General features: G+C 43.9%; 2 protein-coding genes across 10 annotated transcripts; both read left to right on the top strand.

Moving 5' to 3' along the window:
• Nucleotides 1-9,209: 9,209 nt before the first annotated feature.
• On the top strand, nucleotides 9,210-10,936 carry LOC136539257 (stearoyl-[acyl-carrier-protein] 9-desaturase 1, chloroplastic-like). Its single transcript, XM_066531192.1, has 2 exons — nucleotides 9,210-9,328; nucleotides 9,420-10,936. The coding sequence occupies exon 2, from the start codon at nucleotides 9,478-9,480 to the stop codon at nucleotides 10,651-10,653; it is 1,176 nt and encodes a 391-aa protein (XP_066387289.1). The 5' UTR covers nucleotides 9,210-9,328; nucleotides 9,420-9,477; the 3' UTR covers nucleotides 10,654-10,936.
• A 1,923-nt stretch (nucleotides 10,937-12,859) lies between these two features.
• Nucleotides 12,860-18,700, top strand: LOC136527128 (uncharacterized). Of its 9 annotated transcripts, none has more exons than XM_066519766.1 (9): nucleotides 12,860-13,391; nucleotides 16,447-16,470; nucleotides 16,586-16,688; nucleotides 16,768-16,823; nucleotides 16,910-16,973; nucleotides 17,133-17,233; nucleotides 17,318-17,398; nucleotides 18,138-18,208; nucleotides 18,339-18,700. In XM_066519766.1, exons 1-7 carry the CDS (start codon nucleotides 13,291-13,293, stop codon nucleotides 17,373-17,375), a joined length of 507 nt encoding a protein of 168 aa, XP_066375863.1. In that variant the 5' UTR covers nucleotides 12,860-13,290; the 3' UTR covers nucleotides 17,376-17,398; nucleotides 18,138-18,208; nucleotides 18,339-18,700. The 9 variants fall into 9 exon arrangements, 5 of the variants coding, with proteins under 5 accessions (XP_066375863.1, XP_066375859.1, XP_066375854.1 ...); XM_066519762.1 differs by having other exon boundaries at nucleotides 18,098-18,208; XM_066519757.1 differs by having other exon boundaries at nucleotides 18,089-18,208.
• The last annotated feature ends 5,215 nt before the right edge of the window (nucleotides 18,701-23,915 follow it).

Genomic DNA, 23,915 nt, shown 5'->3' with positions numbered 1-23,915 from the left:
TTATGTATGCATCTTGTGTTACCATTCATACACATGCATCTTGCATCTCATTTAGGTACGCTAGATGAACCACGTGCCGGATGGGATGTTGGAGCCGAACCCGAAGACGGTGTATGGTGGACCTATCTCGAAGATGGAAGGACTGAACGAGTGCTAGGATGGGTGATGCTCACCAAGCAAGTGTCGTCTAACAAACACTGACCTAGTGTTGGTTTCTAGGCAAGCCTCGGAGCATTCTAAGTCTCCCAGTGTTTTACAAAATATTACTCGAGTCTTTTATGATTGATGCATTAGGTTATAAGAGTTGATTGAAACCACTTGATGCATATAATTTCCTTGTCCAAAAATATACCTTTAACCTTGTGTAGGTCTAGGATCGAACTCGTGCTTAGCCATGCTTAGACCGGTAGAAGTCAGGTGATTTCCTGTCACCTGTGAGATATAGGTGGATACCGAAGCATGGTTGGCTATATTTGCTATCATAGAAAAGAACCATGGGATAATGTAAATGGAGACCGGGCGGGATGTTAATAGAGAAGCAACAAGACATGGAGGTCTTGAGTGTGAATCTATCCCTGTCTGTGTTGATTAAGGACCGTACCGTTGTTGGCACTTCTGATAAGATTGAACGCATGCCTATCACTTAGTTGGCCGGATAACTCATTCCGACCATGAAGCCGAGTAGCTCAACTCAGGCCGGGCCCTGTTCTGTTGTGCGCTCCTTGCAGGGAGCCAGACTGAGCCCAAGGGCAGGCTAGGCCTAAACGTCCTGCCATTTGGTGTCCCCAATTGTGCGACGTGGTATGAACCCATGAAATGTGGACCTGAGTTGTACCAAAGGTGACTATTGATCTGGTCTGCCTGGGTTTATGTTAGGAATAAATTCCTGACTGGTTGAAATCAATTCGAATCGCCGTCTCTCCTGGATAGTGAGAAACTTGGCTAGCCCCAATATCGTAGTAATTGCATTATGGAAGTTGATGGTTCGGATAAATATGGAATTACTACACCTGCTATGGTTACTATTGTATGCTTTTAAAATGATATACCACATGTTTGGCACAGGATAGTTGCTAATTTAGAGATGGATAGTTATAAATAACTTGATAACGGAATTATAATTGTATAACCGAGTTAATCGCTTTTTATGCAAAATGTTGTCGAGCTACCTCCACTTAGACAGCCTTGCATACTCCTTGGAGTCAAATTTTATTTCTAGTTTATGACGGGCAAGTCTAGTTGAGTACATTCGAGTACTCAGGGTTTATCCCACCATGTTGCAGGTGAGGTTTTGGCTTGCTGAAGATGGTGGTTAACCGCCGGTGGGCTCGGTAACTCTATATTTACTTCTCATCTACATGCTTTTGTCTGAGGATGTCACTTATGCTAGCAATGTATTTGGAACTTATATTAATGTAATCCTTTGAAAGCAAATGTTGTTTTCACTAATCGATTTTAAAACCCAAACTTATACTATTATTGTGAAACCATTTGTAATATTATTTCCGCTGCAACTCTATGTATGTGATGTGTATTTACTTAATCATGCGATCTTGGATGTGATGTTGATTTACCGAGGTCCTGCGTGACACTCGATGGACTACCGGGTTTATATAAGTGAAAGTATGCGCGTGTCAACGTGTTAGCGGGGATAGCCATATTTGATCTTGTATAAATTGGGTGGTTCTGTCACACTAATTAAGCAACTAAGATGTCGGGCTAGCTAGAGCTCACCTTACCAATTCTAGAAGCAAGGTCACACAAACCTATGCCACTAGTACTTCAAGCAACGAGGGAGCTCATACACATGCTAGTAAGCAAAAGCACAAAGCCACCTAAGCTCACTAGCAATGCTCAATAACAAGGCAACCAATGCCAAATTAGAGAGCATAAATACTTAGCTACACAAACTAATCAATGTGATTAACAAGGTTACACAAACCAAATTAGCCACACAAGGGAGCTACTTCTATGCTACACAAGCAAGAAGGTAACTAGTGAGCTACATAAGGTAACTAATTACAAGAGCAACTACACAAGCACAATGTATATGAAAGTAATCAAAGCTTGTGTAAGGGGATTGCAAACCAACGGGAAGAACAATATTGACAAGGTGATTTTCTCCCAAGGTTTGTGTGCTTGCGAACACGCTACGTCCCCATTGTGTCGACTGCTCACTTGGTGATTCGATGACTAATTGGCATCACCCACCAAGCCCGCATGTCAGGCACCGCAAGAACCTACCCTAAAAGTGAGGGTAGCTCAGTGACACACTCAACTAGAGTTGCTCTTCATGGCTCCTACGGGGCGAGCACAATGCCCTCACAAAGCTCTTCTCCGGAACACTGCACAAGCTTCTTGCGGGCTTCGACGGAGACCACCACCAAGCCATCTAGGAGGTGGCAACCTCCAAGAGTAACAAGCACCACCGGCTTGCAAGACGACTACCTAGTGCCACTTGATGCAACCTCATGATGCAATCGCACTAGAATCGCTCACTCACTCGATCGAAAGAATACTATCAAGCTCAATTGAGTTAGAGGGCTCCCAAGCACTACCACATAAGCTACCAAGGCTCTAGTGTGCTCAACAACCAACCCAAGGCTGAGACACCCTTCTATTTATAGCCCCCACGAAAATAGAGCCATTGTACCCCTTCACTAGGCATAGCTCGGGGTGATCGGACACTCTAGTCAGATCGACCGGACGCACCCAGTCTAGCGTTCGGTCAACGGATGCATGCCACGTGTCGCCTCCGTTCAATCTCAGTCGCTTGATCTCAATGGTCAAGTGATGACCAGATGCAGCACAGTGCCAAGACCGAACACAGGACCCTAGCATCTGGTCACTTCCAGTAAGGTTCTAGACGCGACTAGATGCATCTGGTCACTCCTGACCAGACTCACCCCACGTCCGATCACTCTCCCTCTTCTGTATGTGCCGCCACATCAGCATGACCAGACGCTGAACAGTGTTTGGCCTGCGTCCGGTCATAGGCCGAGAGTACCATCTTCTTTTATAATTGACCGAACGCTGCTCTCTAGAGTCCGGTCACCACATGACTAGCGTCCGGTGCACTCTATGAAACCCTGTCTTTTCTATACAAGGTGCCGGTGGCACCGTCGGACTGTCTGCCGGTGAAGTTTCAAACCCTTGCTCCCAAGTGCTAAACACAATGTGTGTCACCTTTGTGTATGTGTGTTAGCATATTTTTACAAACATTTTCAAGGGTTGGACACTCAATTTGCCACGCCACTTGATCCTAGCGACGATGCAAAGTTAGATCACTCGAGTGGCACTAGATAACTGATATGCAAACAAGTTTGCCTCTCTTGATAGTACGGCCATCTATCCTAAACCTGGTCATAAACTTCTCTACTCACCTATGACCGGTGAAATGAAATGTCCTAGGTTATAACTTTGCCTTGCATATTCCATTCCATCTCCTCCATTGTTGATGCAACACATGCACTAACACAATCAACAATGATATGATCCACTTCATATCATCACATGATCATATTGGTTCATCGATCTTGACTTTACTCGCTTTTCATCGTTGCCTTCGTCCATCGGCGCCAAGTCTTGCTTAAGCTTCACCGCCACGCGGTCCATCGCTCCAAAGTCTCTGACTTGCCCTTCACTCTTGCAACCGGTCCATCAAGATAAGTCTTGTCTTGATCTTCCCCACCTTGATCACATGACTCAATGTCATGTCTCATGTGCAATGAGCTCCTTCATCATCACATGTGTGAGCTTTGCAACATCTCCGAGCCATTTCCACATTCATGGCATATGTTGCTCACACAGATATACCTATGGACTAATCACCTATGTATCTCACATAAACACAAGTAGTCCACCTATGTTGTCACTCAATTACCAAAACCACACAAGGACCTTTCAGATGGTTGGCTCCCAATAGCGGTTGTAGAGGCGGCACGTGGTGAAACTTTGCTGGTAAGTTGGTTGGTGAAGCTCCAAGTCTATGACAATGGGCCCGTGGATCCATGGCCTCTTCATCGTGACCATTAATTGAACTGACTTAGATCAATGCATCCCATTGGTTCTGGAGGGGCTCCCATGGATCAGTGACGTGAGAACGTGCCAAGTTAGCACCAGGTGGGGCTGGGCGGCGCCTAGGTGGCGTCGGGTGACGCTGCCTAGTGGGCCCAAGTGGCCCTGCCACGTCCACTTGCTTCATTGGTTCATGTTTGTCACCATTTTGGTCAAATTTTGCCATATTTCCTGCATACAAATAATTCTACAAGCACAAGTGGAACTAGGTGAAATTTAAACATAATTCTTCACATGTGATGATGATTTACCTCACTTTACCATGCTTTTGGGTGGAATTTTGATGGTCAAAACATGTGTTAGTGACCGTCAACACCAACATGCCCAGGCATGCCAGCGGCGGCTAGCATGCCAAGGCAGGAGCGATCAGGCTCAGCGAGCCAAATAGAGACCACCACATGTACGTAAGGCCACAGGGCAAAAGCATCTTTCCAAGTGGCAAATACATGTAGAGAGACTTAAAAAGGGAAATGTAACACCCCATGTCCAAAATTGCTTATATGGCCCAGCTCCGCACATGGGCCACATGGGCCAACTTTACAACTACTACAGGCTTCTAACGGGTTGGGGTGTTACAGGAAATACACATAATGATAAGAAAATCAAGTGTCTCAAGTTTGAAGGTCTATTTTTGTGAAGTCGACAATACGAATGGCGAAACTGTGAAGCGCAACAATTGGAGTCCCAAATATACAATTTTCTCGTTGATGACAAGGTATTACTGTGTTTTGTGTCTTCCGATATCTTCCAATATCTCGTTCCTGTTGTCTTTCTTCGGCACATCACAGACACAACTATTCTAATAGAGTCGGCTGTGTCTTTTGCTTCCGTATGGGCCATGCTGCGGCCCATTGTCGCTTTCCACCAAGGCTCCCAGACCTCTCTCGAAGCCCTGCCTTCTTTTGCTTCCCCTGCTTCATGCCCAAATCTCGCGACCTGGTTCACTTCTCCTGTTCGGCCAACTGATGTGTTCGATCTGAGTGGGCCCTCTAGCTTTGCCTCTTTTGGAACGATGGCTGCGAGCCGTGGCGATTCTATGATTACCCCCAAAAGTCAGTTATGTTTCTGTTCCTTGGACACTCTTGCCAGGCACGAGCTTGGCCCTTCACCTTCCTTCGCCGTCTCCGTCGGTAAGCACTCCATCTCCGTCTCCTTCGCCTCCAACTTCGCCCTTCCTCAGCCTCCAATTTCTGCTGGTTTTGTCTCTCATAGTGCTGGGGTGGTGTTGGAGAATGAAAACCCTAGTCGGTGCTACAGTGCCACCAGCTCCTTCCCTACCAAAAGCAGCCATGGCCTACAGCTTTGTGGATCCCTCTCCCTTCATGCCACGACACATCCGCTAAATGATGGTTGAAGGTCGACGCTCAATGGCCCATGTTGTGCATGGCCGCACTCAGCGGAATGGCGATGTCGCGATTGCTACAATCACGCCGCTTCCTCGATCAGAGATATCTTGACTGATTTTCTCCACATTCATATGCGTATGGGTACTCAGTGTATTGAGCCCTGTCCCTATATATGGTCAAGCATATGTTTGGTTAAGTTTATTGCAAGATAGGGACATTCTGATCAATTATGGGCCATACAACTTTGGTGGTCTTTAGATTTCTTTTATTGCACGTGATTGGGCTTGGAAGAATCGTGCCCTCACTATGAACCAGGATGTTTGGCTCATGGTGGTAGGCTTTCCAATGGAATTTTGGTCCAAGACAAATATGGAAAAAGTTGTTGACTCTTTTTGGAAAAATGTTAGCCTAGGAAGATGAGTACAATCACATGGCACGTGTTCTTGTCAGAACAAGAGTGGTTAACCTCAAAGATGTTCCCTGGTTTCTCGTGATTTTAGAAGGGCTTGACTTTGAGGGTGACCCTTGGACTGTTCAATGCGAAATTTTGCAGTCTATTCTCCTTGGTGCCAATCCACGTGATGAAGATTTGCCTCCAAAAGATCCAGATGATGTTAACCCACACTTGTTTGATTTCTTTGGTTTTGGTCAACAAGGCCCGGGGCCTCTTGGGCCAGCTCCACCAGTACAAGGCCGGCAGCAGCCAGGTCCAAACTAACAGCAACAAGGCCGACAACTGTAGATCATAACTCTTTATATGAATTTGGAGTTCTGTAGACCTTATAACCTACGACTTTATGGCTGTCAACTTTTTTATTTGAGATCTTTTAGAAGCTTGTATATTCATTTTTAGTTATTATATTTTGAAATTGAAAATTTTCAGTTAAGGCCGTGTTAAATTTGAATTATCAATTACCATCAGCAACTAATTATAAGCATTCCTACAGGCTATAAACCGGGCCATGCATTTCGTTTTTCTTAAAATAAATACGCCACTCATGTTGAGACAACTATTCTTAATTGCACTAAGCTGGCAAAAGTACTTATTCGTCATCGTGCTGACTTGCAAGCGGATAGTTACGAGCAAATTAGCCTCCACGTGAAAAATAGATCGAGCAAGCATGTGTGACAGCTACATATTATGGATCAATGTAGGTACTTATTAGTGATTGAATCTCTATCAGCAAATCAGTTGGTCAATGATCTACTAGTAATTAATATATCATTTCTTAATCATTTTGCCACTAGTTCTGTTTCAATTAGAAAACTAATACTAGTAATTATCTCTACAACACATCTGCATGATATTGTAGTTAATTAATAGATATGTATGGAGCATATCAAGGATATATTCCCAGCCGGCCTTCAATGTCCATGCATGATTCCAAACCAAATCAATGCGCCACTACTAGTAGTGATTTGCACGATTCACAATCAATAATTTTCATTATAACATAATGGAACACCTGAACCAGGCACTTACGGACGCGTGTTTATTAATTAATTTGCCAGAAGATATATATGATTCATTTCAGAGATTGGCAGATAGATATTTAACTATGGACATATGCCCGGGCTTTATTTTTGCATGATCCCGAAACAAATCAAATGGGGACTATCTTAAGTGGTTTGCGGTTGTTTGCGTTGACAGTCGAATGGGCTCACATTGGGCCGACTCTACCACTCTCTTAATTGTAATTTAGGAATAATCTCGTAGAAGTTTGAATTGTAAATGATTCCTAATGTGATAAGACCAGTTCATCCTATATAAATATGAAATATCAAAGTAATTGAGGGGATCCAATTCGATCAAAATCAATCTATATTTATATTTAAACATATCTCTAACTTAGTCCTAACTTTCGAATCCAAAATTTTACTGTTCTACAAACTTGTCGACGGAGATTGTGGGCGCTGTAGGTGGCCTTACTATTCGACACGAGGGTCGGGCCGTCTGCTAGGTCGGACTGGAATTGATCCAAATTAAAAGTAACTCTGCTCTGTGTATTTTCACGTGGACTGCCCGAGTGATCAATGCGTTTATTTTCAGATTTGATTTGAAGACAGGCTGCCGAACCAGCGTCCCCAAGGAAAAGTAATTAAGCATGCTCTTATACAATTACGTGTATATTTTTCGAGTTGTTTAATTTGAAGACAGTTTCTCACAAAGGTTCAACTAACGACGATTATTCAGGCCTTCAGCAAGCTGGCTTAATTAGGCTAGTCAGTTCTATATTCCAGATTTAAAGACTAATGTGTTGGAAACATCATGTACTAGTCTTATCCCTACAAAACTCATTTTACTCATGTAAAACTTTGGTCATATCTCTCTTTATTGATATTATGTAATGTCAATATATTTGCTAAGTTAGTAGCTTATTTAATTCTTATGAAATTTTCACTGAGACTAGATGTCACACGTCCAATCCAGAGCCCACGTGTCGGGCTAAACGGGCCAAGAGAGGCCCGAGACCCAACCCTGGCTCAGCCAGGGGGTGGGCCACCACCGTCCCCAGAATCTCCCCGTATCTTGGGAGATCTAGAATAAAAAGGAACAACAGAATAAAAAATAGCAAATAAATAAAGAATTGTCTAGAAGATAGGTGATGAATAGGGGTATGTTAAGTCCCTGGGAACCAAGGTGTCGACCGACGGAACCCCCCTCACCGATCTCACAGATTGCTCGTGGGCTCAGGCGCTATACCCATTAGGTACACTCACGCGCACCCTCTGGAAGGAGTTAGGAAGAGCCTGATCGAGCACGCATGCGGCCATTGCTCAGGACTCGGGGGCTCGCCTGAGCCCCAGGCTGCCGAGCGATGGCAGCCTGAGCCTGACTCCAACCGAGCCCCGACCCAAGCTAGTGCTCAGATGGCGAACCGACGTCCCGAGCCACGGGCAAAACGTCGGGCATCCAAGGCCTAGCAGGTACGAAGATTCCACAGCGCTTGCCCGTTCAACGAGCGCGATGCTCCGTCGGCCACTCCTTCGTTAGGGTCACACAATCGGCTTGAAACAACATGATAAGCGACATCACCAACTTCAGGGGCAGCGGGCTCCAGGGCCCACTCGTTAGCCCCTCAACCTAGGAAGCCTCGAGAAGGTTCACCCAAGAGAGACGGCGCTGGAGCAGACGACCACTGACGGTCAAGTGCCAAGCAATGGAAGCAGTGTCAGGCGGTAGTTGCAGCTCCACCGACTCCTCCCTATACGACGAAGACGAGGTTCATCCTATGCCGCAGCAGCACCCTCCACCCCGCGCACGTAGACCATAAACTAAAATCCAAACAGACTTGTACCCGACCCTACCCGCAATATAAGGGAGGGCCGGCTCCCGGAGAGGGGTTCGATTCCGAAACCCCAGACAGAACAGTAGCCAACCGAGAGGAACGCTAGCGAGTTCCTCCCTGGCAACCCAGCTATAAGGCCAGTTCCTTACTCACTAGGAATAGCACCATCGCCGACGAGCTATAGGATACTATGGAGCGATTCCCTGCCAAACTCTCAATCTCCTCCTACCGACAAAAAAATTAAAAACAATTACCGTGGCAGTGACATTTTCAAATTTCCCTGTCGCCTCTATCCCGGGCGGTTATTCCCATCCCCGTCGGTATTTTCTATTTTCCTGTTGGCAGGAATTTTCCCTTTTCCAGCAGTGAATACAGCAGCACAGTTCATACGTAGCTTTCACTTTTAAAATAATAGAGAAAGCGGGGAATGCGGATACGGATATGTGTTCTATAAATAGGCACGTGCACCCCCTCAGCGGTTCCCAACCCGTCCGTCTAGCACTACACAACAGCGAAGCTGAGCTTAGAGGTGACACTGCATTGCCGCCTCTCTCATCTACCAGTACGTGCTCGATCGATCTGATCCTTCAGTTTTTGGATTCTACTATTGAAGTGGTACGTTCGAGCTAGCTATATCTATATTTGGTCTGATAATCGATCATTAATTCATTATACTTGCCGCTACCTATACATTCACATTCTCCAGCTAGCTCGTCGTCGGTCGATTGCCCGGCCAGGCTACGCCTAGGAGCCTACGATCGAGGATGGTGATGATGTCGGGACTAGCTGCTGCCTACAGCGTAACAACGACCGGCACCGCGCCGTTATCAGGCTGGAAGACACGGGCACCACCGCCGCGAGTCGCTTTCCAGCTGCGGCGGTGTACGAGTATGACCACGGGCACGGCCACGTGCATGCCCCGCGAGGCGATGACGGCGCCGGAGAAGGCCGACGTGCTGCGGTCGCTGGACGGGTGGGCGGAGTCGAACCTGCTGCCGCTGCTGAAGCCGGTGGACCGGTCGTGGCAGCCGCACGACCTGCTGCCGGACTCGGCGTCGGCGGGGTTCCGCGAGGAGGTGGACGAGCTGCGGGCGCGCGCGCGGGAGATCCCCGACGACTACTACGTCTGCCTGGTGGGCAACATGGTGACGGAGGAGGCCCTCCCCACGTACCACGCCGCCCTCAACAGCTTCGTCGGCTACAACAGCCCCTCCAGCGCCGACGCCTGGGCACGCTGGTCCCGCGGCTGGACCGCCGAGGAGAACCGCCACGGCGACCTCCTGAACCGCTACCTCTACCTGTGCGGCCGCGTCGACATGCACCGCGTGGAGCAGACCATCCACCACCTCATCAACGCCGGGATGCGCCTCGCCGTCGACAAGTGCCCCTACCGGGGCTTCATCTACACGGCGTTCCAGGAGCGCGCCACCGCCATCTCGCACGGCAACACGGCGGCGCGCGCCAAGGCGCTGGGCGACGCCAGTCTGGCCAGGATCTGCGGCGCCATCGCGGGCGACGAGAAGCGGCACGAGGCGGCCTACACCCGGGTGGTGGACGAGCTGTTCGCGCGGACGCCCGACGCCGCCGTGCGCGCGCTCGAGTACATGATGAGGGAGAGGATCCTGATGCCGGCCTACTACATGTTCGACGGGAAGGACCCGGAGCTGTTCCACCACTACGCCGACGTCGCGCAGAGGCTCGGCGTCTACACCACCGCCGACTACGCCGACCTCGTCAAGTTCTTCGTCGACAGGTGGGGCGTCAAGGAGCTCGGCCCCGGCCTCACCGGCGAGGGGAGGCAGGCGCAGGACTACCTCTGCCGGTTGCCGGAGAGGGTGCGCAAGATGGCCGAGCTGGACGCGCGACGGAGACAGCAGCCCCAGCCTCGTCAGGCCCCCTTCTCCTGGGTGTTCGACAGGCAGGTGGAGCTGCAGGCCTGACCTGAACAGTCACCGCTCCCTCTCAGGTCTCAGCAATCCACTGCCACTACAATACAAGCTATTACTCCGCTGCGCCCCCATCCAGCAACTTCGTACTTGTACGGCTGGGGCGACTGCGTATCCGTATTATGAATAATGTATGCCGCACCTGCCGTCCCCCTGTATACTTGTGGCCGTCCATGTACGCTCTACCGCTGGAGTAACTGAGAATCTTTATCGTGCGTGTCAGTCGTCATCATTCAATTCATTTGGTGATGCAGCATGTCAGGAAATTTAAAAGCAACCGGCCCAAATGTCAGAAAGTACGTTCCAACGATCCAAACTCCATTTTTTGCGCATCAACATCAGTCCGGCGGTAGAAATTGAAAATGTAGCACTGGGTCCGACCACCGGAACTCGAAGTCGAATTTCGATGCCTACATTTTTCTCGATGAAAAACACTCAGTTTCTTTTAGGTTGATCACATTTGAACATTTGTTCTGATGGACGTACCTAGTTGAATTAATCCTAGAATAACTAGCACTCATCAGAATTAATGCTCATTATAGACGGATCAAATATGATATCGATCTAATCTAAATAAGAACAAGAACGATCCAATTCCTTATGATAGTACTTGTGTTGGACCTCCTAGTCCCACTGCCTTATCCGTCTCTAAATAAATCAATTTCTAGAATTCGAGCAAATCAAACTATCCTAAGTTGGACTAATTTTATAGAAAAGAGTAACAACATCTACGACATAATATGAGCATATTATGAAAATATATTTGATGATATATCTAATAATACTAATTTGATGTCATAAATCTTGACGGTTTTTTCTAGGAATTCGGTCAAAATTTAAATTTTTTGACTTAAGATAATTCTAGGAATCTATTTATTCAGAGATAGAGAGATTATTATATGTGAACTTAACATAGCTTAACTGGTTGGGTTCCTACTTACGATAAAACATGTCTTCGTGTTCTTGACTTGATATGAGTGTTCGCATATAACATAACCAAGCCGGTGTAAACTAGATTCTAAAGTGGTTCTTTTTCACTTGGAATTCACTACACCATAACACCGCTTCACCGTCAGACATCTGACGCTAAAAATTATACTTAGTGATGGATGATCTGACGCTAAAGATAACTCAGAGACCATCTGACGCTAAATCATGATTTAGCGATTTAGTATCTATCGCTATAGGTATTCATATTTAGCGTTGAACCGTCTATCGCTAAACATATGTATACCGTCCCTCTGTCTGTCGCTAAAAAATAAGTGGGCCCCACCTAGCTCGAGCGCGCCACTTAGATTGAGCTCCCGCGCTCAGCTTACATCGACCTCGCGCGCATATTTTAGCCGGCCCACGTGTACAATTAAAAAGAGGTGTACCGTCGATATGTTTGTCGCCAAAAAGAAGTGACCCCCACCTAGCTCGCACACCCCCGCTTACATAGGCCCAACCATCTCAGTGCCACACTTGGTGTTGTCGTAGATTAACACTAGTAGCAAGTGCGGATGCGTAGAATTTAATATTAATATTAATATTAAAAAAGATGAAGGGCGGGCCTGGTGCAAGCAGTAGAGTCTTACCGCCTGTGACCGGAAGGTCCCGAGTTCGAGTCGCGGTCTCCTCACATTGCACAGGTGAGGATAAGGTTTGCCACTGACACTCTTCCCCAAACCCCGCACAGAGCGGGAGCTCTCTGCACTGGGTACGCCCTTTATTAACATAAAAAAGATCCAACGCCGGGCTCAAACGCGGGATCTCGAAGACCACAAGTAGCAGACAAATCACTAGGCTATGATCACATTATGTTACTTGTTGCAGTTTCTTTTTTATCAATTAAAGTTTATTGCCGATATACTGAAAAAAGCCAATGAGGGCTTGAACCGGGGGCGCGCAGACCCAAAGAAGCAGCCTTAAACTAACTCCTCGAAAAATCATAAACAACATTGTTGATGTAGTCGAGTTTATGTGCAACCCATAAAATTGAAGTATCGCGTTAATCTTGCAAATGCAATTGTGAACATTATTAACTTTACTTAAAATAAAAAAAGAAAAAAGTTAAATATGAAAGTGCTATTACGTCCGGTAACTTTAGCTTGGGCCAGGAGTTCAAGATCGGACGTAATTTTCGCAGGCCCGTCTAGCACCAAACGTTTCCTTCACCATGGATCCAACCATAGATGGTTCGCATAGCTTGTGTGCAGCATGCCATCCATAACCCTAACTCCTCTTCGCTCTCACACCCGCACCCGCCTCAGCTCCACCACAGCCGCCGCCCCCAACTCTCTTCTTCCACAGAACTGGCAGCACACGTCCACCCCTCTTCCTCTCACCACCTCTCTTCTCCAGATCGGGAGTAGTCTCCCCATGACTGGCGCGGCACGCGTCCGACCATGGGCAGACGCCGGCCCCGGGCACCACCGCTCACCATCCCTCCCCGGTGGCCGCCCCGGGCACCGCCGCCCCTTCCTGTGAGGCCGGAGTCGAGCTCGACGGTGGAGATCCGGCGCGGCGCATCCTCCGTGGTGTCGTCCTGGGACACACACGAGGCCCATTGTGACGTTAGTACAGCCTCCTCATTCAGAGCAGCCAGCTGGATCCATGGCGCCGGATTCATGGTGAGGAGGGGCCAGATTCATGCTGGGACACTGGATCTCGCTGCTCCTCACCTACGCCCACGCCCGTGCCGCACAGGAGGACCTCCCCAATCGCAATGACAGTATGGTAGTGCCGTCAAGGTTCTCTTGCTCACTCTATCCCTTTAGCTAAGATTGATTGATTTTTTTCTGGTGTATGCATTCATGATGATTGTACTTGCTGGAGGGTTGCTTTGTTGCTTAAACAGTTAAACATGACCTGATTTTAAGAGTGTGTTGAAGATTGATTTTTTTATATAAAAGTGTTGAAGATTGTTTTGCCTACTATCCACGTGAAGCAGAGAAAATCTTTGTTCCAAAGGCCTTTAGCAAGGTGAGACAGGACTGAACTGACAAGATTTTTTTATACATGCTGCATTGCAGCAATTCTCGAGTATTGGGCTCATCAGTAGGCAAGTAATTGCTATATATGATACATCATACATGCCTACAACAGTTCAAGCCAATGAGTGTTAGGAAAATCCTAAAAATGGGTTTTAAGCCAATTTGCCATATGGTTGCCCTAAGAATTTTGGGGGAATTTAACATCAGTTCAATTAGACGCTTGCTGCTTGTAGATCCCCATCTGTGCTGTTGAATGCAGCTAACTATAATACTAATGATGCTCTTATTTTTATGATATCTTATATTGGGTTGATAAACTAATAATCGCATTAAATACAATTGTTTTAGCCAGTAATTTGCTTGCAGCAAATAAGGAGTAAACTAGAAACCTTAATAACATTGATCGGTATGTTTATTCCTAAATAACATCAGCCATGCCATACTATGTGTTTGTATATATTGATTAATTTGAGATGCATTCTATGCAATTTATTCGAAGATCCTGTCCACATACATGTATATAGGCCTGCTAGAGCTGCCATTTTCAAAGTTCTGTTCTGCTATTTGTGATGGCCTGCACCAGCTGATATGCTGTTGCAGATCCACAAAACCCTAAATCCCTATGCTTCACACCCGTCGATGCGCCACGACCCGCTCCCTCTTCTAATCTGCACTGGAGTTTGAGGGATTGATTCCATTCGTAAAAAATAGGTGCTTGCCCCTAATCTCCATCCCCGTATCCCTATAGTCTAAGCATTAGATAGACCTTGTTTTTCATACTTGGATTCCCTTCTAATTTAATTCTAGATTCTTGTCCTTCCACAAATTGTTTTTTGTGATATATTGCAAAATTACATTTGAAGAAATACGCTAAATGTTCCTTAAAGGCATTCAGTGCATGGAATACTCTTTTTCTTTTCCTGCCTGGTATATGAGATTGTCTAAAATTGGAGTCACAATTTTTTTTCACATATTTCATATTTTTAATCTTGTGATCACCGTTCTTCCGTGTAGCAAAGCAAATACTGACAGGACATGCAATACTCAGATCTAGGCTATGCAAGCTAGCAACAAGGTTTTTTTTCCTTCAATCCATTTACTATAAATGGATTTTTGGTAGTTGTGTTCATGGTACATGAAGATATGATCCCTTTCTGTTCATGGTACAAATCCATTTCCAATTCTTTGTATTTTCCATATTTAACTGCGCTGAGAAAAGTGTGAGCTTAGATTCAGTTACACCAATCCATTTCTGATTCTTTGTATTTCCAGATTTAACTATGTTGACAACAGTCTGAACTTAGATTTAGTTACACCAATTTATCTAGGCACAAATATGGAAACATGTTAGCTAAACTTAAATGATACTGTGTGGTTCAGATAATAGTTTGATTTTCTATTTGTCTCATCAGGGGAGAATGTAAGGCAATCTATACTCATCCAATATTAGTTCTCATTATGGTGACCGATTTCTGTAAGTAGTCCTTTTAGGGAAGCATCATCATCCCTTCAATGAGTGTGCCTGCCAGATTACTCTGCTTCTATTTCCTTTTGTTCTCTCCTTTGATGTTGATTTCTAACCTGTACCTGGTTACTAGACTTTACATGTTTTCCTTTCATGAATAGGTAGCTTCTGCTGCTGCATATAACAATGATGGTTCTACTCTTAAAGTTCAGCTTTATCAACTAACATTACATTCCAACTGGGAGATCCAATATCATAGGGGCTGGGTACACATAATGATAGAGGCTGTAGCTATGGATATTTAGTTTACAACTGAACTTTTCTCTTGGTTTTCTATGTCAACTCTGCATTTTCGTGGGATTTATCTTATTGATTAGTTAAGTTCCATTCCAGAGATCCATTGTCTGCTTCAAGGGATAGCTCTATTTCCTCTGTTTACAGGTCTGCAGATATAAGGTTACAACATTTTTGTTATTCTTTGCATTACATTGAAGTTTGATGGCTGGATCATGGTCTGCTTGTGCCGATCGATTTCTATTTTCTCTTCTTCCTCACCTCAATGAATCCGTGCACATCAGGTTAGCACTCAGCATCCATGTGAGTTGTGGTGAACAATCATTCACCTTAGGACCTCTAGCTCCTTGAGGTTTATGTTTAACCATCCTGTAATACTGCTAGAGATCCTCTAATACAAATAGGTAATATGTATTGGTACTGCATAGAAGGTTAGCACTATGCATGATTTTTTTTCGCAGGAGCTCTGAAAAAAAGGCTAACATACTTTCTTAAAAATGCATATGTACTTGCATAAAAAGCCTGCGTAAAGTAACACTAGGGTTTGAAGGACACGCTACTGTCTCTACACACATTCGAATATTTTGAAACTCGATTAAAATCTTGCCCATATTGATATCATGTACACATAAAGGGAAATCTTTCCCTAGGTTTTCACATTGCTGTGAGATCGGTGCTATGTCAGGCAAAGTGCCACTTCTGGCTGCACTGTAAAATTGAGTCCATCAGATAAATTTCAACTGTGCTCTGATGTACCACAGAAATACTGTTTGCATTCATTTGCATGTCTACTCCTGTAATTGGCTTGGTTCCTTTGGGTTACAGGTACAAGGCTATCAGCTACAAAATATTTTTAGTAGAGCATGTGACCAATTTGAGGATTTCACTATGGTTCACTTATGCTATCTTATTCTTATGATTCATTAGTTGTGATTCTAATCTGGATGCATGAAAAATATGCTCATTTAATACCTCCTCTTTATTTGTCGTTTGATTTACACACTTCTCCATTTGTTGACAACCATCTGCACCGTATTTACAACTTGCTGACAGAACATTAGAAGAGGCACCTACCACGTAGGTAACCATGGCAGCTAGCTAATGTTCTTATGTTCGTGACTAAATGTAGTTATCCTTCCACATCTAACAAACGTGACATCGGTGTGTTCCTATATTTTACCAAAAAAAACAGAACACATCAACATTATGAACCCAGTGGTTTCCCTGTGCAACACCCCGCTGCAGATACCCAGGAAGTATTAACCGTTGTCAGCACAAGTGCTCTTAACATTTTGGTGCGCCCACCTTATTTGTATCATTTAGATTTATTTGCATTTCACTATACTAACATACATCTTCATCCTACTATCGTAGACACCACCTCCGAGTATTAATCTCGAACAAACACCCCAAAAGGACATTGTCGCTGAGTAGGACAACCTCTGATCAAATCTAAATGTCCTCCATGCTTTTATGTAGGCCTTCATAACATATTTATACACTTTTGAATTTATAGCTTCTTCCCAGAGAAGCAATCTGTCCAAAGGTCCCACTTCCACAGTGCAGCAACAGATAAAGAGGTTAGTAACCGTTGTGGTGTAAATTTTACCTTTTTTATTTTTGTTCTCATAGTATCTACAAATTTGGTGCTCCCGCAATATATCGGATAATTCTGTGTTATTTTCATATATGCATTTCAAGTCCTGAACTAATGTACATGTTTAAATTTGCTATGTCAGGTGCAGACCAAAACACCAACTGAAGCATCTAACACAAACCTGGTTCCCAGTGATGGTCCAACTGAGAATGCAGACCCACCATTACAGAACCAAGCAAAAAAGTAAGCACACAGACATTGCGCTTACATATATACATAGATTTCCAAGCTATGTCCTCATCCTGATATATGTCCTAAACAATGCAGGCCAAGACTTGGGAGTTCCAAACCTGAAACACAGACCGCCAATTGCAAAGCTCAGTAACTACATATCTACTTTTGCAACAGGTCAGCACATACATATACCGTTATAAATACACTCTGACTATACCTGTTATCACATAAATATTTTCCCATGTGCCCTCAAAGTCCTATTTTCAATAGTGATTGTTCTTATCTCATATTATCCCACACACACCGCTCAGAAAAACATTGTAGTTTCGGACAACTGGTATATAATACAGACATAGATTTATGTCAGAATTTAGCCTCCCATTCACGTTATAAATGTATTTCCAAAATAACTCCAACTTTTGCCTCTCCAATCAGGTACTCCCGCTGAACAAAGTGTTTGCTGCATCATTTTGTGACGTACACAGCACTATGCTCCATAGATTTAGCATGAATGGTCATCCTAGATCATGTGGACTCTGTTTGCCTGTAGAAAGCCCAGCGCGATCCTGATCAAGAATTCTGCTGTACCATGTAGCAATGAACCTCCTGTTAGGCCTCTTGTTTGTGTATTATATAGGCCATGTACTCTCAACTGTATTACTTTAGCTACAAGTAAAACAAGTAGTACCATCAGTACCATGTGTAATATAAATATGCATAAGCTCTTTGGAAACATCAGCATGTGTAATATACATATATATGTGTAGGCGCGCGCCATTCACTAGTGATTATTTGGCATGAAATATTTTGCCACATTGTATACTCTCAATTGTTCACAGCTAACAGTAATACTGCCTTTGCAAGACAATCTAGTATATAAGCTAAGTCATTCATTTTATGGAGAGAACAAAAGGCTGTTGTTTGCTGGAGAAAGGGTGATGACACATGTTTGAAAGAAAGAAATCTTCCTGTGCATCCACCAAGGTAAATTAGTTGCAATCACATATATATATGTTTTTTAACTAAAAGTTCTGAGTGCTAGGTAATGAGACTTAGATAATTGGTGTGTTTATTTCTTATTAGTATTAAATTCTGACACCATGTTTTTTTGTAGGTTTCAGCAGCCTTTCTAAATCCATCAAGAAGTACAGTTTATATGAACAAGGCCATGCAACTGTCTTCAAAGTTTTGTATTACCAGGTGACCACTGATAGTTCACATCATGTCTTTAATTCAGTAGTAGCACATTGGTTTTTGCAGGTCTGTAGGTGGATCAAGTTCCTTTTTACTTAGTTTCAGCAATATCTAGGCTTAGTGCTAGTGGTAGCACTATTTTAAATCCACACAACCTAATGTATCAGCTTGAGTATGTATCTAGAGGAAATAAATGAGATGGTGAGCTTATCTATATGAGCTACTGTAAACTTTTGATCAAATTTGTGAAGCTGCTTGTATTTATTGAAGTTAGAGTCCTTGTTGTGTGATGATGAATGAACTTTGTGAAGCTCAGTGTGACATTCTTAACAACTGTTGATAGTTTAGCTTTTTATTTTTTTTAACTATTTAAAACTATCTCATTGGACCATCTATCCTTGAAGCTAAATGTACCATCACATAGTCTGTCGATAAAAGTGGTAACCGATTATCTATCGCTAAAGAGTAGCAGCGGGCTGACAATCGCTATAAATATTTAGGGCAGTAGACTGTCTGTCACTAAAAGTACTGTCTGACGCTAAAGATTTTTAGCGATAAGATTTACAGCGTCTGCAGAAGTCTGTCTCTATAACTTTTTAGCGTTAGATTGTCTGTCGCTATAGCCGCTTTTAGCGTCAGACCGTCCATCGCTAATCTTGGTGTTGTGGTGTAATGATTATGAATCCCACATGAAAGCTACTCTATCTTCCTCTCTATTGATAGGTGGGCCCCACCTCTTTTCTTCTATTTTCCCTCCCTTATCTCTCACCACCTTTGTGTCCCGGTGTTGGGATCGCAAGTGAAACGCCCGACACGGTGAGCAAACTAGAAAGGGCTTGTTGCTAGAGAAGATGGGTCTAGATTCTCAAATTATTGCTCCTAATAATTCATGCAATGAGCCTAAAATAGCAACTATTAATTTTGAAGATGGTCAAAACATGTCTTCTATTGGTTCTGATTTATATGCGAGGGGCTGAAACAATCTACTATCCAATTTGGTTCTTTCTTTGTTTCTCTAAAGAATGATATGTTTGGAAGAGAGTGTGTACATGATGCAAACAAGATACGTGAATTTAGTGTTAAACTATAGGCACATTAGAAAAGGTAGTGATTGATTATGGGATCAAGGACATATTGAGTTCAAGTATGACTAGAACAGGGAGATCTTACCTCAATTTCATGCCACCTTCTTCCATGATGTGCTTGAGGATTGTTTTCCATTGGATGACAAAGGGGTTCACTACAAGGTGGACTTCACTACTTTTACTTGTATCATTGGGTTTCGGAGAGGAGATAGGTATGCAAATGTGATCTAGAATGAGATCATGGTGAAGACTAAGGATGTTCTCTATGCATATGAGGACATGAAGCTTACTGATGATGGTAGGACTATCTCTTTGAAGTCCTATTATTATGTGATGAACAACCTTTTCATGGAAACCATCAACCCTAAGGCCGGAGACTCAAATCAGCAAAACAAGTATACAAATAACTTGTTAAGGATGGACCCTAGAAGTGAAGCATTTTCAACTAGTAGGTTCAATTGGATTGAGTTGAGCACATGCCATGATGACGCAAGGAACAGGTTGCCCCATGCACCATATGTACGATGATTTTTATTGAGACGGTGTCTGGCTTGATCTTCAATAAGGACGTGGAGCACCGGCCCTACAAGCTCAATCATCTTGCACAGTGATCACAAGAAGAGGGACATAGGCTTTATGGTAGCAGCTCAAGGAGTTTCAGTAGCCCCCACTTCAGCTCGACCTAGCCATGGTGGCTCCAACAATGCGACACAACAGTAGGCCATCTACCTCCCACTCTAGGTCTAGGGAAGCAAGTTGAAGAGTTTGCTGAAGAACATGTTCGCCATGTGTTCTTATGCAGCCACGATAGCTATGTGGGGAGAAAGGACATCAGTGACATCAAAAGGCAACTTGGGTTCAAGGTTCATGAGCCACTTCCACCTCTAGTATTTCCACCCTACTCAAATTCTAGTGAGCAGAAGCAGGAGGATAGTGCATTAGCTGTCATGCCTAGTTTTAAGAACAAAACTGAGAGCAAAACCATATGTGTGTCTAGGATGTCAAATCACACATATAGCAGTAAATTACAATGGTATAAAAAGACAATGCTTTATGTTGATATTTCTTAACATCACCTTAATACTAAGTTGTCATCCTTATCAATGATACCAGAAATGCGTTGTTGGTAATTATTGAGAACACTTGTAAATGTATATAAATATATTAAGTAATCCACAAGCGCATAGATAATATACCATTGTGCGAATATTCTCAGTGCTTGGAGCAGAGAATTCTCGCAGAGTCTTTTCAGCCATAGCTTTCGAAACTAGTGTTGAGCATCCTCTTGATTGGGTTGATTCTGATTGATAGAGATTGTTGGTTAATCACAACCAATCCTACAATACCCTATATAAGATATGAACAAAAACAAACAAGGGTAAGCCTGCTAAAGCAGAGGTATAAAGTTATGATCTCGTCTATAAGTATTTATTTGATCAATTCTCATAGCCTTGTGCCCCTCCTTGGCAACGGCGCCAGAAATGCTTGTTGATATTTCTTAGCATCACCTTAATACTAAGTTGTCATCCCTAGAAAGGATGCCATAAATGCGTTGTTGGTAATTATTGAGAACACTTGTATATATATATATTAAGTAATCCGCAAGCGCACAGATAATATACCATTATAGCATTTCACTCGGGAGTATACTTGGTATCGTTATTTATATTTTATCCACAGGGAGGAGCGATGGGATTGGCACAGAGATATTGTCAAATATGTATACTTATGACAAGATCATTAACTCTCATGCTATAGCAGGGGTAAGTCAAATGATAAATAAATGATAAGTGTAAGACATTGATAGTATTCTAGAGATATAAATAGATACTCATAAATGTAGTATGGCTAGGCAGGAGATTAGTTAAGAGCAAAATATTCCTAAGTCATTCCTTATTTACTAAGTCTTTTGTACACCCAAGTATATACACTCTCATCTATAGCATAATTAATGTGGTAGAACCGCCCGAGATAACGCACTTACGGAGGCGCTCATCTTCCACTGACACTAAGCACCCCGAGAGCGAGCTACATCGGGCGGGTTCCATCGGGCACACCCTAAGGGAGAGCCCAAAAGATCCACATTTCCCCTAATGATCTAATAATGAGAACGAGTTACAAACTTAGTCCATTTCATACATCCAGAGTTCTCAGAAATATATTATTACAGTACCAAATTTAGAGTACAGAATATTAAACAGCGGAATGAAAATAACCGGCAAGTAAACATCTATCGGTAATAAGCAAGGATCTGTCTGTGCCCACCAAAAGAATCCTTCATGCAATGGCTATGTCTCAAGCAGCACCTGCAATAGGGGTAAATAAACCATGAGTACACAATGTACTCGCAAGACTTATCAGACTAGTGGAATACTTTCCCGACTCCAAGGAATATGATAAGCTTTATGGTTTGCTAGTTTCCTTTTTGGCAGAAAGCAATACTAATAGTGAATCCTTATGTAGTTAATATTAGCAGTCATGATTAATTTATTATCTAGCCATTCTATGTAAGCACCTGTTCTAATTTCATGGAAGGGTTTAGCAAATAGTTCCATTTCACCATCTTTCATCCTTCAGTTCTTACTACGATGCTAGAGTTAAGACAAGTCATACCAACACGACGGTGATTTGCAAATCAATGTGCCCAGCTTGGTACCCCAAAACACACGCCCTGCTTGTATCCTAGGCACAAGTAGGACCAGCTCACCACTCTCCTATCAAGGGGTCCAGGTCCCCATCCAAACTTAGACTCCAAGCCCTTGCTTCTGAGTCCCGGACTCATTGCGGTGCTTAGACCTCCACCATCCCTGCCTTCAATCAGTTGGTCTAGAAAGAGCCAGAACCCATGACAAGAGAGCAACAAGCCTTCCCTGCGCCCATACCCAAGTATGTGCTCAGGATAATAAATCTGTGACTTGCCTAGCATTCATTGCAATGGCCGGTCCTTACCTAACACAGACAGGGAAAAAGTGTAACCAAGCTATACCCTGTTGGCCACAGGACACAACCTCTTACACCCACTAACACCCAAACCATATCCCTGCCCGATCTCCATTTTCCTTTCCAACATTTTCTCATGAGTGATCATAATTTTCACCTATTGTGAGTAACGGCAGGTTACTCACGCTACCAAAATCCTAAGCATAGCAGCTACTCGACCTATACTAGTAAGACTCATAGGTAAGTATATTTATGCATGTAGTTTCCATAAAATGCCTAACACATAAATGCACATCATATATATGTTCAATGATCATTCAAAAATAGGGGTTATACACCGGGTCTTGCCTTGGGCAGGTGGTGTATCAACAAAGTCAGCAACAAACGGCTCTGGGGCTCCCTTCTGTATGAGAATCTCCTCCTCGTACTCCTCAATAAACTCCTCATAGTCCTATTCATCCGTAGGCATGAGCTCTACCAACTCGTTATCTACATGCATGAAATGATGATGCAACACTTAGTAAAACGGCAATAGCAACTCTTAAAATACGAATACACCTGTTAAGCTACTAAACTAGCTCTACTGGCTAAGACGCTATGTCACTCATCATTCCCACTAAACAGGTATGAAACATTTCATGTATTAACTTAGCAACTAAAGGAATCCCTATTCTTAATATCGATTTACTCTATATACGATGAAACAAGGAGTACTAGCTATTCTATTTATCAACCTACTCTAGGGCTACAAAAATTACAGTGAGCACATAATAATCTAATGAGCCTACTATAAAAATTTTATGGCTAAAGCTATCACCAATTTACCACAAAAATTCCTACAAATATTAAGCTAAATAATACTAAGCTTTCTAAAGTGAATTTATGAATCTGTCTGTCGGTGTTTTGGACCGGCGGGCCCTCAACCAACTAGTAGAAATGTACTGCGTGCTCCTGTGGGGGTATTAACCCCTATACCCTTATGGCTAGGCTTGGGCCAGCCCAGATTAGGGGGTTCGGTCCACTAGAAGACGACGCGTGGCCCGGCCAACCTGTTCAGAATCCCGCGCAAGGAGTCAAGGCAGATTTGGAGATCAAGCAAGATCCTGGTCGGTTAGAATAGAAATCCTTATCCGGCCACCTATGGCAATTGTAACTGGCTAGGATTAGTTTCCAAATCTGTAACCCTACCCCCCGGACTATATAAGGTGGGTAGGGGACCCCTCTAAAAAACATCTCTCATTGACATACAACAATACAATCAGACGCATGACATAGGTATTACACCTTCTCGGCGGTCGAACCTGGATAAAACCGCATGTCTGTCTTGTGTCACCATCTTGTTTGTGGCTTGCGCATCTGTCTGTCGACAATCTACTACCTTGGGCATACCCCTAGGTAGACTGCCGACCATATTTTGTCGACAATGGCGCGCTAGGTAGGGGGTGTGCGTACTGCTCTCCAAGTGAACAAGA

Source organism: Miscanthus floridulus, chromosome 2 (genome assembly GCF_019320115.1).
Source record: "Miscanthus floridulus cultivar M001 chromosome 2, ASM1932011v1, whole genome shotgun sequence".
NCBI classification, from domain to species: Eukaryota; Viridiplantae; Streptophyta; class Magnoliopsida; order Poales; family Poaceae; genus Miscanthus; species Miscanthus floridulus.
Note: the sequence above shows the minus strand (reverse complement) of the source record. Positions and strands in the feature narration are given on the sequence as shown.